At 37.2% G+C, this 16,769-nt stretch overlaps 1 protein-coding gene across 2 annotated transcripts in view; it reads left to right on the forward strand.

Annotated features, from left to right (window-relative positions):
- Positions 1-14,375, forward strand: part of LOC134740455 (E3 ubiquitin-protein ligase TRIM45) — a 32,722-nt gene extending 18,347 nt beyond the window's left edge. For both annotated transcript variants that reach the window (XM_063672897.1, XM_063672896.1), the window contains 5 exons: positions 10,443-10,650; positions 11,061-11,152; positions 11,311-11,463; positions 12,354-12,486; positions 14,233-14,375. In XM_063672897.1, coding sequence (XP_063528967.1) covers positions 10,443-10,650; positions 11,061-11,152; positions 11,311-11,463; positions 12,354-12,486; positions 14,233-14,345 — 699 coding nt within the window. In that variant the 3' untranslated portion in view covers positions 14,346-14,375. The remainder of the gene's footprint in view (positions 1-10,442; positions 10,651-11,060; positions 11,153-11,310; positions 11,464-12,353; positions 12,487-14,232) is intronic.
- Positions 14,376-16,769: the final 2,394 nt, after the last annotated feature.

Below are 16,769 nucleotides of genomic sequence, written 5' to 3' on the forward strand. Positions count from 1 at the left end.
AGTGACAGGTGTCATTCACCGGGGTTACGTTCAAAATTAATCATATATTTACTCGATCACACTCGTGCATGGAGACCAAATGGAGACACATATGAAATCTGAATTTAATAGATCCTGAAAATTCAGACATGGATCAGAGTCAGAGGATAGGTAAAATCCAAAATGTCTGATAGAATAGGCAATTGTAGTCACCAACAATTTGTTGCAAATTTCAATTTAATTTTGATGCGGTTTTTTAATAACGTAATAATCAAATATCAGTTTCAGCAAGGTATATTTGTCCATGTCTAAAGGCCCTTTAAATAAAAGTAAGTGGGTCAAAATTGAGAAAAATTAAAAATTAAATTTCACTCCATACAAAAAGCTCCACTGTCGCGACGCTCTCATAATGAACACTATAGACAAGCAAATATACTAGACTACCATAATAGTCCAGAACGCCGCGACAATAGGAATAAATGGTATTGTATGTGAGGCTTGAGGAGTGGTTAGTCCTACCTCACAGTCCAGTTGTAGTCTTGATAATCTGCTTCGCTCATCTGCCTTATGCACCATCTGTGGTTAAAAGGGTTTATATGAAATGACGCATCACTAAGTGTCTACCACTAAGTATGAGAGTTTAAACCTCTATCTTTTATGTCTATATGTTTCTAAGGATGATGGCATCTTCCATCAATCATAAATAAGTGTCAAATGATATCTATTAGTTACTATAACATATATGAGAACCATCTTACCCGGCCGGATGTAGGTTATATCGGCTACCAATGTAGCCGCCCTTCGCAAAGGGTGTACTCAGTACATGCATAATACGTGCTGATAAAGGAATACTAAGCGACCGTAGTCATCTCTGCACTCCTGCACAGGATAAAGGAGACGCCAGCAGCCGAAGCCACCTCTCTCCTACATAATCTATAAATTACTTAGTCCGCCTCACCTAAGATGGGCTCCAAAGAACTTCCTCGACCTTCATCGTGAACTCATAGGTACAAACTTACTGGATCCACGGATTACCGCGTGGCAACCAGTAAAATGGCTATTAAATTATAAATCAAGATAATTGTACAATAGTATAAGACAATAGGTACAAAGCAGTAAACACTTAGCTTTCAGGTAAACCAGCCCATGTGGTCACCGACTCTGCGCGTCGCCTTTCTTGGCTTCTTGATAATAACACTTGATAGCACACATTATATCAGATCACATTATTAGATCTATCTTCTTCTTCTTCTAATGAGAGAATGGCCGGTTATTACCCAAATATGAAAACTTTTGTCTCATCGAAATGTTAAACCATAGACAATATCTTATTTAAACCTTCGCGACACTGTCGAACCGATCCGACTTGACTCGATCGGATCGACTGTCGCGACACTGCCGACTAGACAGGAAAAATGACGATTTATAGATAGATATTCAATTTTGATTACGTTCTTTCTCTCTATCCATTGTCTTAAGGTCTAGGATCTTTCCTCTTTAACTGACCTTAACTTTATCGTCATCAAGTTTCCATTTACTTGTAGCTTCCTCTAAGTGTAGTAAAGTTGGGATAATAAGTCTCAGTCAGCTTTATTAAGTATGCTTATTTACTTACTTACATATTCCGTAAAAATACTTAAAAATGTGGGTACTCTAATTCAATTAATACTTTCCTAGAACAAATACCCAACTTTGGTATCTGAACTATCTGACATTGTACTACGAACAACTCTGTTTAAAGTCAGTCCTTCATTAACTAACTAATAGTCGTTTCGTCTGTCAATTTAAATCTCTCAGATATTCGCTCAAGGAATTAAATCGCGACCTCTTCTAATATGTATGATTATTATAAACACTCATCATTACCAGGATAACCACCATATCATCCTCTAAGTTTAATGTTGCTAACAACTTAAGCAAACTCAGTTTCCTTTTCTTAGTCTTGAAATTGAATAATTATATGTTATTAATTTATTATGCACATAAAGTCGTATTCATCTCTATTTATCCAAATAATAACTCTGTATTGTACTTCTAACCCTGTTAGAACGTCACTATTATCTCACTTGTTAATATTATGAATCTAGACTATATTCTAAATCCACCCTTGGCTTTATACTCTGATACGAACCCACACTGTCACTGTGGGTCTTACTTGCGGGTCTTACACCCATTAATACAAACATCGATGCCACAGCGGGCCTTACACGATACAGAAATTGCATTAACCGCCTCATGCGTGAATAAAACCATCGATGCCACAGCGGGCCTTACACGATAGGTACAGATTTTACATTCACCGCCTCATGCGTGAATAAAAACATCGATGCCACCGCGGGCCTTACACGATGTCACAACAAAGTAGCTGCTGCTAAATCTAGCAGTAGCTGCAGGAATCTGTCTTCTGTCTTTCCTGCTGTCTGTCTTGGTCTGTCAACCTCATTCGTTACTATATGGACTTATCCTGCTTGGCAGCCCTCCCCAATAAAAGGAAGAAAAGCAAGTAAGTGCACTTTCAAGTCGTAATCGTTTAACATTAATAACGAAAATATCTGATAGTCTGTATACTAACAAGACTACTCATAAAGTGTTATTTGAACACCTAGATGTAAGTATCATATTTATGAGTTTTATCTCCAAGAGTATATTTTATATTAGACGTAAATACTGCCCTTAGGCACTTCATATAAGTACATACACATGTACATGACAAACTCATTTAAATTCTGGCACAGATCGCTTTTGATCGAAAGTAACTCAAGACTTCGTTTTAATTACTTGTATAATAACAACTACGTATTACTAAAATATTTAGCCCACATAATGTCCCACTGCTGGGCACAGGCCTCCTCTCCAGCGCGAGAAGGGCGTGGGTCCTCATACTCAAGTAAAAGCACAAATAAGTTAGATTAATAGCCAAAGCGAAACTTAAAATGGCTCAGAACCATACATCTTAATTGTCGATTACCTACGTAATTACTGTTGTTCTTAAATGTGCCATTAATTCAGTGCTTAATATAGCGATTCCAATGTAGTTTTAACATGTAGTCTAAAATAACTGTTTCACATAGTATAAACATCGCTTACTCTTACCCACGAGACTAAAAAACCCGTTATGTTATTCTGTGGCAACATCATTTGCCTGTAAGCATATATATAATAATTCAATTAAATTACTATTTCAAAATCTAATTTGGTTACGAGAGTTTCCTTGATAGGTACATCAAACTTTAATTTACTTGTAACGATCTCCAATATTAATTCATTTTTATAATCGTTACTCCCGAAGTTGTATGCAAATTTCATACTCAATTTCAATTACGTCATATAATGTCTGCACAAATTCTCTTAATTTGTTTACTGAATATATTATCGTTCTCTACACATAAAGGCAAACTATATCATTGTAATCCATTACTGTTAACCAACGTGTTAACCAACGTGTCTGAAGTTAAGAACTTTAATGACATATATATTATATATTCAATAATATTCATCTACTTTGCAAACTCTATTTTGCTAAAGTTCTTGTTGTAACACATTATATTGTTACATAACAAATATATCATCAAAGCGCGGCGTTTATAACCCAAACGGCCAAAATGTGAACTCTTGATTCGTTTCAATCAATCGATGTGAAACGCTTCCGTATGTCAACGTAGCTATTATAACATAGGTATCTCCTTTTCAAACTATATGACGAGAAACCTCACGTGCATCTGAGATGTAAATACATAGGATGTAAACGGCAATTCAAGAAAGTTTATAAGCAATAAATATGAATTGGTCAACAAGTTATTGCACTTAATACTAGGTGAATTGCTATTTCCTCAATTTCGCGGCTCGCACCGCTCTTGTTACGGAACCCATTCTAATAGAAATACTATAGGTATCTAAGACCGTAACATAACTAATAAGAATCACATCTTCCGTTTCTTTCATCATCATATTGATCCTTCATAAGGCATAAGGATGTCAGAAATTATGCAAAATTGAACTCTATCACTTTGAAACAAAGTTCTCAATCATGGGAGAAATATATTCCCTCTGTCTTACAAAGGCTCAATAATTCAACATATTTTTCTATGAATCGCTAGTAATCTTCAAGAGGACATCTTTCCCTTCTGGAACTTTAAAACCACAATATACTATAGCTTTGTTCTTCGAATACATTCGTTCTGAATCTGAATATACTATAGCTTAATTCTTCGACTTCATTCATTCTGAATCTGAATATACTATAGCTTATTTCTTCGACTACATTCGTTCTGAATCTGAATATACTATAGCTTAATTCTTCGACTTCATTCATTCTGAATCTGTATATACTATAGCTTATTTCTTCGACTACATTCGTTCTGAATCTGAATATACTATAGCTTAATTCTTCGACTACATTCGTTCTGAATAACATCACTTAATCGAATTTAATCTGTCGTGAGACATATAAACATCAAATAAATTTTACGGTAGGTACGCGATACACAGCCGTCGTGAACGCTGCTTGCACTGTTAGTGCTTGAGAAAGGAAACGTATGCTCTCCGAAACATGTCGCACGAGTGACTAAAACAAGTGAGTCTAAACAGTATAGTATATTTAACATCATTTAAGTTGTTGCCATTGATTCTATTGCGATTGATTACTAAATATCACTGGCTAGTAAGTAAGTTTCAACCAGATAATGATTTTTCTTTTCATTTCATTTCATCTCTAAGTCAAATTTCTCATTAATTCTCCAAAGACTCTTTTAAATTCACATTTTTACTCAATAGTTACTTAAATTTATCAATTTATTCTTATTATCCAAGTAACTAATAAAACGGATGAACATGATCTCTTTGCCACAGGTAGCCGGGAGCTAACTTTACCAAAGTAATCAATCCGAATATTTAGGCAGAAGGAACATTTTCCATTCTTATTTAATTTAAATTTTCTACTTCCAAATGTGTCTCTTTACATGCTCAGCAAAACATCTAACTTCTAGGTTTTAGGCTAACTTTCTATTAAACAAATTTCATATCAGTATAAATTTTTAGTTAGTTGTATGATGATGATGATGATAATGATCTCAAATAATAGAAACACACTGAATGTTTCTACCTCTGCTGACTCGCCTTTACTTATAGCAAAGTACGCTGTGCATGAACTAATTTATCACAATTATACTAATTTGTCATCAGCTCACAGTTTGAGCTATGCAAGAATGAATAATTACCTAGTTATTACGGTTAGGTACACTATAGTCATTTCACTTTCAACTTCCTTACTTCTGACTCAAGAATTACTAAGTAGGCATGTATTTATTTATACCTATAAGGTAAAATTTAAATTTATTAGGTATATATATATATATATATGCTCTCTATATCATAAAGAAAACATAGTGAAGAACTAATCTTCTGTTATTAATATGATACTAATATATCACTTTCAAACAACCAACTGTAACAAGCAACTAGTTACAATTTAAATTCATTACATTATAAGTTCATGTATAATGCTAAACTTGTTGGTTATTTTACGAAATTTATTACTAATTCTCATTCTTCCCACGGAAGTATTCTTACATACTCTACACAATCAAACTTAACTTGACCAATTACAAATTTTAAGGTTTGTCACAAACATTTGCGTTTAGTGACCTGTAAGATTAGGAATTATTTTCATATCTTTCATGTTTATGAGCTTATTGAGCTTATACGCCCATGCTCCTTTGAGCGCTATACGAAGGCATAATATTCGGTGTCCCGAATAATTTCTTGCATATGTCTAACGACTCAAGAGACTAAAATTTCCAATTGTTCAATTAATCGTAGGAATTAGGAAAACATACATCCATACATTATTCGAATTTAAGTCCTTTTGTAACATTTCATATCACGGGCGCGGGGCGAGACTTCTAAAAACTAATAAAAACAAAATTCGAATCGCTCATGTTCAGGTCCTTTGCCAACAGCAAATTAATAACAAGTAATAAATTATTAGAATTTAAATTTTCAACTATACACCGGACTTATTACAATTTGTGTATAATACTTTCCTTTATACAACAACTATTTTGACCGGACTAGAAAATAATACCTTTAATTTTCAAGCAAAGCCCTAACGGCCGACGACGATAACAAAACAATTATTCCCCGTAGTATCCACAAATAAACGAGAGTTTCATTTTATCAACAATCGCAATTTTTATTCAAGCGTCAAAAACGGTTACTCAAACGAACCTCAAGTTGACATATTCGCGGGAGAAAATAGCGCGAAGTGAATTTGACAAATGTCAAGATTGTCAGTCTATGTCCATGTCAAGATGTCATTGACCTCCGGCGGCTCGGTTGATTCCAATCTTTCTTAGCCCTTTAAAACTAAGAATGATATACTAAAGGTGTACGTTACGTACTTATGGGACATGTGTGTATGATGTTCTAGCAGTGACCTTTGTGCTAAATTTCCTTAACTGCATATAAAACCAGTGGATGAATCATACGTGCAATTAGCTGTGTTACTTAGGGAACAACAGAAACCCCTCTCAAATCGACCTCAGATCTAAACGCACTCAAATGATTGATCTGTTATTTAAACAATACGCGATACAAGCCCCACCTTTTCGAATAGGCTACTATCCGTGTGCAAACGTAGTACGTGATACCTTTTGTACCTTGGACAAACGTCAAAACTTTAAAATTTAAAGTGACTATTTAAAGTTTAAATAATCACTTTATCAACAAAATTGTTCTTCCAAATTTAATTGTATATTCTGCTATAGACACTCAAAACAAAATGTTAACAGAACAATTTCTTTTCACAACATTACTGTAATTGAATGTTAAACTATATTTTCATGACTATGTTTTTGTTTCATTTGTACCTTCGAATATCACCTTTCATTCTTTACATCATGCTGAATCAAAGAAATATACTGGAACACCAGACCGGTGTCAAATAAAATTGTCATTCCGTATATAAACATCCGTCAGCCCTTTATTCTTTAAATAGCATTCTAGTTATGGTTAAGGTATGCACACCTTCTGATAATAATTGTAGGTATTATTTGTTAATTACTATTAGATAAGAATACACAATGCTTTACAAAATTTCCTGCAAGCATTAAGTGTAAGCAACGACTCTAGAAATTTGAAACTGTATATAAATGGATAATTTGTCCAATAATGCATTTTTTACTCAATACTTTAAAACAAAGTGTAAGAATATGGGTCAACATTCTATTTCAACATAACCCAAGTCGAATTCAGGCTTTACTCAACTTCACAAGTGAAAATTTATTAAGACACTGTATCGACAAGCACGCTAACCAACTGATAGCTTTGTTATTTTTTGTATTTAGCTACTCAGTGTAGCATATTGCATTGTCACATTAGAATATGGTCTTACCCCTTTCTATAAATATTGTGAGAATTTAAAATGCAGTAAGTAACAATTTTTAAATGCTTCTTATTATTCTCCACAATCACAGCAAAGTAAGACTTAGCTGTCCAAAGAAAAGTACATAGGGAAATTCAAGAGTGTTATTCCCTGGGTCACCTTACTTACTTTCTTAAGGTACAATTCCCCTTAGCAACTTTATATTACATTCTAGTTATTATACTCTGACCAACATATACCAACTCTAGGGGCCCACAAGGAAAATTATAAAGGTTGAATATCCTTGCTACATGTAGATATTTTAGAACCAGCTGAATAAGCTAGGCGCTACTTTAATCTATTACACACTGAGGTAAATCTGTATACCTTTGATTACTTGTAGGTAGGTGTTTCATTTAATGTACTTTTCCATTGACTTTATGTGTACAATCAAAAATATTTATTTCTTTACTTAATACTGTAGGTACTATGTACCATGGACCATGTACGGTTAGCAAAATACATATGTTTAACACTTGAGTGTTTCTTGAAACTCCTGATGCTCAACTCTAGTAAATAAATTAACTGAATTTATAGTTTTGCAGGTCTATCAAGGTAAGGTAAGTTATGTACTATATAGTCTACCCGCCTACAGTCAAGCTGAAATCAAAGGACTACTTTGAACTCAGGAATCAGGAAAGAAGATGAGATACTCAAACGTGTTGTGACACATAGAACAGAATAATCTTGACTTACTTACTGTCGGCATGTAATGTAATTTCAACAAGTACTAAAATGTTTTGTCTACTTCGGTAATAAAGTAGTTAGCTCAACTAGTTAGTTAGTAGGTAACCATCCTTATGTATGGACACATTTGTGCCGTCCACGGCTTACAACAATACTAAAGCGCAATAAAAAGGATCAAATCTAGGCTCGCTTCTCAAGTAATATTTTCATTTGAAATATTACTGTCCAATGACTACAATCATGTACCTTAATGACTTGACATTACTATATCATATATTATTGAAATTATATCTTTTGTGCTTCTCTGATACTTTGATTTATCTCTGTCCACTGTAATAAGTCAAGTTTGACTCTCCTTAGAAAGTTAGGTACACCTGGGACAAGAGAAATAAAATCAATTGATTTATTTGACACTAACAATCAGTACATGTAGGTATGCATAGCATAGCATGATGTGAATATCTACTTTCTAATTTATCAAGAAGTATTTTGACTATCATATTATTTTCAACAGAATTTAATAGGGTACATCTGTAGGTATGTAAAATTTCAATCCGTTTTGAGTCATACCTCATTAGTTAATTTGTGAATCTTATGTCGCTCTAGACAATTTCTTCACTATCAGTGTCTGTCGGGGTTCATAACATAGCTTTTTTGTCAGTCACTCAGTAATAAGTGCCATAGCAAGTGAACTTTAAGGCAATTTAGAAACTGATCATTTAGTACTTAAGTTTCATTACTTATTAATTTAGATCAAGCAATTGACTTAACAACAAAAATTCATTTAACTTTTGAATACCACTACTTGTAATAGCCTCCCCGAAGCTACTCGTGAACTATCTAACCCATGAAGCAATGATAACAACACCAAACAGCCTCGGCCGCAGACTGAAAGATGCAGCGATTAATGCCTCATCCCTAAACTAATATTTCAAACAAATTATATTGAAACAAGCATTCAAATATTAGACTTTACAAATTTACTAGGTATTGACTTTTAGCACTTCCAGCCAAATGAGATTAAATTACATAGTCAATGAGTATCAATAATGAATTAACTCAATGCTACACTATACTACAAGTATCTACACTTGTTTATTAGTATTAACAGACTTGAAACTCAAGCAACTTTGCGACGCACAACTGTAAAGTAGTTAGAAAATCTGTCCGTCATCTCTCATAAAGTTTATAAACCACAAATGGTACTGGAAAGGTCCAAGGATCCAATCAATCCTAAATCTCAGCACACTTCACCATTTTGTCGCGACGCTCTCATAATGAACACTATAGACAAGCAAATATACAAGACTACCATAATAGTCCAGAACGCCGCGACAATAGGAATAAATGGTATTGTATGTGAGGCTTGAGGAGTGGTTAGTCCTACCTCACAGTCCAGTTGTAGTCTTGATAATCTGCTTCGCTCATCTGCCTTATGCACCATCTGTGGTTAAAAGGGTTTATATGAAATGACGCATCACTAAGTGTCTACCACTAAGTATGAGAGTTTAAACCTCTATCTTTTATGTCTATATGTTTCTAAGGATGATGGCATCTTCCATCAATCATAAATAAGTGTCAAATGATATCTATTAGTTACTATAACATATATGAGAACCATCTTACCCGGCCGGATGTAGGTTATATCGGCTACCAATGTAGCCGCCCTTCGCAAAGGGTGTACTCAGTACATGCATAATACGTGCTGATAAAGGAATACTAAGCGACCGTAGTCATCTCTGCACTCCTGCACAGGATAAAGGAGACGCCAGCAGCCGAAGCCACCTCTCTCCTACATAATCTATAAATTACTTAGTCCGCCTCACCTAAGATGGGCTCCAAAGAACTTCCTCGACCTTCATCGTGAACTCATAGGTACAAACTTACTGGATCCACGGATTACCGCGTGGCAACCAGTAAAATGGCTATTAAATTATAAATCAAGATAATTGTACAATAGTATAAGACAATAGGTACAAAGCAGTAAACACTTAGCTTTCAGGTAAACCAGCCCATGTGGTCACCGACTCTGCGCGTCGCCTTTCTTGGCTTCTTGATAATAACACTTGATAGCACACATTATATCAGATCACATTATTAGATCTATCTTCTTCTTCTTCTAATGAGAGAATGGCCGGTTATTACCCAAATATGAAAACTTTTGTCTCATCGAAATGTTAAACCATAGACAATATCTTATTTAAACTTCGCGACACTGTCGAACCGATCCGACTTGACTCGATCGGATCGACTGTCGCGACACCACTTCGTCACATTTTTGGGGGACAAAAAATAAGACAATGAAAATAATTTTGAACCAAGTACACAGAATTTAAAAGTAGTTTATCCTTCCTAGCTAATGTCATCCGGGCGTTCCCACGAGCTGCTCTCTCTGCACGGCTCGGTGCTGCGGCGGCTAGAGCGGCTGACGGAGCTCCCGCCGGTGCCACCGCGGCTGGAGCTACGGCTGGCACCGACCGCGCCCGCCACGCACGACGCCACGCTTGTCGGCCGGCTGCTGACGCAAGCCGCTGATCCTGACCGTTGCGTTGTCAACACTGAAGGTATCGTCACCATACAACTTTTTCGCTTGTATCTCGAAGAAGCCCAGTTACCTTTTATTCCAGAGCAATTACTAATTCTTCTAAACTAACACGATCTTCACTCATAAACTAACATGGGACTTAAATCGCGTAAAAACTTACGGTTATTTATGGCCTGACGTTTCGAACTTGACGTTACGTTCGTGGTCACAGGCAGACTGGCGAGGAATTGTATCAACATCTTGCTGTCCGGGTTTTGCGGACTACCCGCACTTGATCTTGATTATTAATAAACGTAAATTTTAACGCGATTTACCCGTGTTAGTTTAAATCTATGAACAAATTCTTTATCGAAGAGCAGGTAGAATTTTTTTTATATTTCTGATGTGCCGGGATTTAAAATATGTTTTTTTTTTACCTTTTGCCATCAGGTTTCCAAGATCTCCGAGTAGATTGTCCTCACGAGGCTGTGCTAGAGCTACGGGATAACAGCGGAGAACGCATCTGGTGTGGAGGGGAACAGGTAAGGAAGCCAAGCCAAGACACTTACACAATTAAGGTTGAAAATAGAAAAAATGTAATTGTGTGGCTATACTAACGTCCGGGTCGAAACGCCCGGCCAACCGTGTGGATCTGTAAGCCCTTTAGACGAACTCTATTAATCCAGTGCCATTTGTGCAGGTAGCAGGCTACTTCCGGCGCAGCGACTCAAGCGCACGGCCACAAAGCGCGCGAATCTCTGACAGGGGCGACGGTCTTTACTCCCTCACTGTCACCCCGCCCAGCCCCGGCGCCTATCTCCTAGCTGTCACAGTCAACAACAAGCCTGTTAAGGTAAATATCGGCCCTGAGCCCTGCCAACATCGAAAACTCGCATGTTCGAGCGAAAGAGAAGCAGATAAGATTTTTCGATATCGTTCAAGTCGTCCGAACGCGAAGAAGGAAAGTGCTTATTGATTGGCACGCCCTACTACCCTAGCGCATACCTGTTCTCAGTTACGGTCAACATTGTCAACAACAAGCTGTCCCTTCAGGTGGCATTGATTCATAAGTATTTGATTTGTTGGAATGACTTAATCGAATGTTTCGCACTCCAAGGGCTACCAAGGTATCACTAGACGTATATTGACCGGGATATAGACCGTGATTACCTTTTGTATTATTTGTGAGCTCCCGATATTTCGACGCAGTTACATGCATCATGAAGTGAACGCAGCCGACGCGCAAGAATGAGGGTAGACAGAGCGCTGTCTACACAACTTTGACACCCACCCGCTATCTTCAGTCACCCGTGAACATGATGCATGTAACTGCGTCGAAATATCGGGAGTTCACAAATAATACAAAAGGTAATCACGGTCTATATCCCGGTCAATATAAGTCTAGTGAAACTAACCGTGAATCATTCATAACTCTATACCAAGGTATCGTTCGTTCAAAGCTCAACTATAGGAAAGTGGCTTTCAAGTATTTCAATAAAGCGATTTGACTCTCTCGGTCTCACTCTAACTAAAGCAACGGGCTGGTATGTAAATGTCACTCAGCTCTTTATAAATGGATCATTCATCATGGATGTGTTATTTGTTTCGTGATCTTATTATTTTATTCATAATCCCGTACCGTTGGCTTACAAAACCCTTCTACAAACAAATCTTCCTAGTAAAATGCTTTTGAAATATCGGTAAACGCGAATTTTGTGATCCATTTTTTGCTAATGTTCCCAGGGCAGCCCGTTCCAATGCGCCGCGCGCGCATGCCAGCCACATTCGGGGCAGTTCCACTGCTGCTCCTTCTGCTCGTCCGGCGGCCGCCGCGACGCGCACTGCGCCTGCCCCGGACACATGCCTGGCTACAGAGGTATAATAAAGACCCCTGCCCGTGGAAATAAAGCCGGAGAGCCGAAAGACCTGCCCGGGCCCTCGAGGCAAAAAGTTTAAAGATTCCTGCTCTGTATCATACCACCTTATCAAGGCAGTCCGTTTCAATGCGTTAGCTGCACTTGCAATGTTGGCAAAACTTCTGCCGCATATTGTGACGTTATTTGGTGTTGAAAATTGGCAGTTCTGCTTGATATGAGTACATTATTTTTCTTGCAAATATTGAAACGGTTGGGGTAGGAGAGTTTGAATTAAAGTCTCCAAACGCTTTCAAACAAAGAAATTTATTGAAAAGAAAATCCGAGCGGAGGTCGTGGTAGTGGTCCGTTAATTTGAAATAAGCCTGTCTGGACTGGCAGTTCAGTTTGACAGGTTTCCGTCACAATAGACATTCCATCTGGAATTCCGTCGCGTTTGCAGTCAGCTTTCGGGCTAGCCGGAAGCCAGACGCACGGAATTTTCATTTGGTTTCCGTACGGAATGACAGGTGTGAACGGGACGTCGCTATACACATTCATAGTGCTGTCTGGTTTGCACCTGTCATTTCGTACGGAAACCGAATGAAAATTCCGTGCGTCTATGGCCAGCCTAAGGCAAGTCCCGACGGGAATTATTTTTCGCCAATTTGATTAAATTGTCTGATCAAATCAGTGATTTGGACGCAAATTTGGTTCGCCGATTTCAGCCGCCGCCGATTATGACCGATATTACCGATAAAATGGATGTGCGCACGAATACCAATTTGTGATGCTAGTTATTCGCGTTTGTAGGCATTTTTTAAATTTAGAACGCTCAATTATCACCATAAACATAAACCTAGTGGTGAATAAATTGGAGATTGACGCCAATTTCTTTTCTGATCAAATCGACCGATTCCGTCGGGACTGGCCTTTAACTGTCGGGACTTTTCCGCGGAAATTTCTACCAGTGTTGCCAGACTTATTCATCAGTAAAGTTTTGCTGACAACCTGACAACAATTTTTAGTTTATGGTAGAAAAAAAAACAGTTGTAGAACTAGAAAATGACGGCTGGCTTGATTCGCTGCATGGAGACTGTATAAAGGAGCCAAATCTCTATGTATGAAAAGTGTCCACCAACGCTGTATTCCGGTGACAGTATTCATAGATTCAAATTCCCTCGGTATTACTACCTCTACATTCCATAGGTATTACAGTCGTACCATATATATCAAGAACCAACTCTACCCGTTTTCCTGAATATGTAAACTTATTTCGTACTTAATCATAGAAATTTCGTTTTCTTAATTAAGTACGTACGTACGTACGTACGTGCGTTAAGGACTCAGCTATAAGTTAGAGCGAGAAAGAGATATTTTGACTGCTTCAAGGTCGCGGTCCGGTCGTCTGTTACAGGTATAATATCGGAATGCACCTTTGTCTACAGAACAGAGGGCCTACCGCGAAAAATCTAAATTTCGTTATCTGCCTCTCTATTACTCTTGCATATTCGATCGATAGAAAGGCAGATAGATCAAGCTAAGTTGGCAGTGATTTTGATAACCCAGACTGTGCGACGTTGGTGCGACGTCATAATTTCATAAGCGCCCTCCACACTCGTGCGCGAAGCCGCGTAGTCTAGAGCGGGCTATAGGTTTGACATTTAAAATAACACTTGTCTGGGCTATCAAAATCGCTGCGAACTTAGCTTGGTCTAATTAAAAAATTTCGATTTTCGTAGTGATATGAAAATGTAACGTGGTTTCAGGTTGCGGGCACGGACACGCGGGGCACCCGGGCGCGCGGCACTGGTCGTGTTGCGGCAGCACGGCGCGGCGCGGCCCGTGCGAGCGCGCCAGCCTCTACCAGTTTTCTGTCTGAATATATTCTGTTATATTGTGGTCCTCTTGTTTTCATCAAACCCCTATCAAACTCTACTTTCTGCTGCAGCAACAAGAACACTTGTATATAAGTGGAGCAGGCATGAGAGGTGGGGAAAATGACCGAACGGGATAGTTTTATGCCTCTTTCAGTAGGAGTAGCAGAGAAAGCGCTATTATTGTTTGTTCCACAGTTTCAGTTTTTTTGTTCCCCACCGTAAATTTAGTATGGTTTATGGTGGGCAACAACCAATCATATTGCCGCATTGCGTATGTTCTGTCCCTCACGGACGCACGCGTATAGCACATCTATAGGATTCTACCATCCATGGCGCAATGCGAATTTGCATTACTTCACATTAGTCACTATTTTGGCTTATCTGTGTGTGTAGATAAACTGTATTAATTTTCTATGGCGCCTAGGTTAGTGTTTTTATAACAAAACAGAAAAAAATACAATATTCGTACATCTTGCTATTATTCTTTCATATTCGCGAGATAGAGAGGCAGGCAACGAATTTTCGATTTTCGCGGCAGGTCCTCTGGCGCGAATTAGACGCCGAAATCGCTGTAAAGTTTTGCGAGTGTGAATTTATAAGTCAGAGATTCACCCGCATAGTCTGGATGAAGCTTAACATGACGATGCCATTAAAAAAATAACAAGACTATTATACATAGTTGGTCAAACTAATTTGTCAGTCAGTAACAACCAGGAAAATTATACTCATCCCTTTCTTTTGGGCGCTAGTACTAGTGTATATAAGACAAAAATAGTATGATTCTCTCTGTCTATGTTTGAAATGAGACAGTCCTTTGACAAACTTTATCTATAGAGCCATGATAAAGCAATTCAATTGCCGCGATTTATCGGACCGATTTGTCATTTTAATACAAAATTTTCACAAAAACATGAGGACTGGATAATCAAATGGCCAATCGCATTGTAATTTTAGTATATGTGATATGAAGCATAACACCTTATAATATTGGATCTCGTTTTGAATACAGGATTACCGATGTAACAAATAAAAACATGTTTTTATATAGACATTTATTTAAAACAATTATTGCTTTAAAACACTTACAACATCAATTCGAAGACTTCAGGGACCTCTTTATTCTTAAAATACACTAAATCGTTGATTATATTTCTTTTGATCCCATTTCATGGAAAACATTAAATATTGTCCACTGTGAAAAAAAATTGAATAATTTTAAGGGTCGAAAGATAAGTCAGTAAAAAAAATATATTATTAGGTAAAGTGTATTCGGATAAATCCGAATACTACAAAATGTCGCGTGATTGCGATAATTTCATGGAAATAATATAAAAAGTCTTTTGTGAAAAAAAAAAATGGAATAATTTTGAGGATCTAAAATTGGATAAGGCAGTAAAAAAAGAATAATATTATAGGTAAAGTGTATTCGGATAAATCCGAATACTACAAGAGGTCGGGTAATTTCGATAATTACCCGTAATTTCAACACATTACTATTAATCCATTTTCGAAGTTTAATCAAATACATCGTATCCAGTTTTTTCCATCTAGTTATGTGTCTCACTCTAATCTGTCGCAAGAGACGGGCGTACAGAACCGCTACCTTGGTCCGGTCAAAATATCTGTTTCTCGCTTTCACTAATAGATGCGTCCTTGTCGGACGTGCGGCGGACCACCTTACACGCGATCGAACAGGCGTCGGACCGGACCAAGGTCGCGGTCCGGTACGCCCGTCTGTTGCAGCAGGTATTAAGAACTATGGTATAGCCACTTAAAACGTAAAACCGTACTTTATGTGCGTTATGTCGTCTATGTAAGACACTTTAATTTTTATGTCCGACACGTGAAAACGTATAGCCAAAATAGGCTAGCAAGGAAACATTTTCACAAAAAATAGATATGTTGATTAATTTTCTGTATAAAAACTGTAAATTGTTTGTATTAGTACAAATATTAAATTATCACAGATACTTATCACGTCAAAGACAAGTTTAATATCAGTTAAAAAGAGGATCCCTATTAAATATCATTACTTAACTAAATTATGAATAACATTTTCAAACTAAATATAATTCTGATATAAAAATTTCTTATAATTAATCAAGGACAGATGTAGAAATAATAAAGTAGTAACTAGTTTATAATTAATTAATTAGTTCTAATCAATTTGACGACATATTTCATGAAAATGTGACTGCCTGAGTCATATGTAAAAAAAAGGATGCTTACCACGAGGTATTTTGTACATTGACCGGCTTGTTCCTATCTCTATCGCACGCGCGTAATTATATTGCCGTCCCTCCCATGCCAGCAGTCAATGACTGTGCCAGCGGTACAGCTATATGATTATGCGCGTGCAATAGAGATAAGAATAGGCGGGTGAATGTACCAAATTCCCCGTGGTATAGTATGAATTTTCTCAAATG

Source organism: Cydia strobilella, chromosome 4, assembly GCF_947568885.1.
Source record: "Cydia strobilella chromosome 4, ilCydStro3.1, whole genome shotgun sequence".
Lineage (NCBI taxonomy): Eukaryota > Metazoa > Arthropoda > Insecta > Lepidoptera > Tortricidae > Cydia > Cydia strobilella.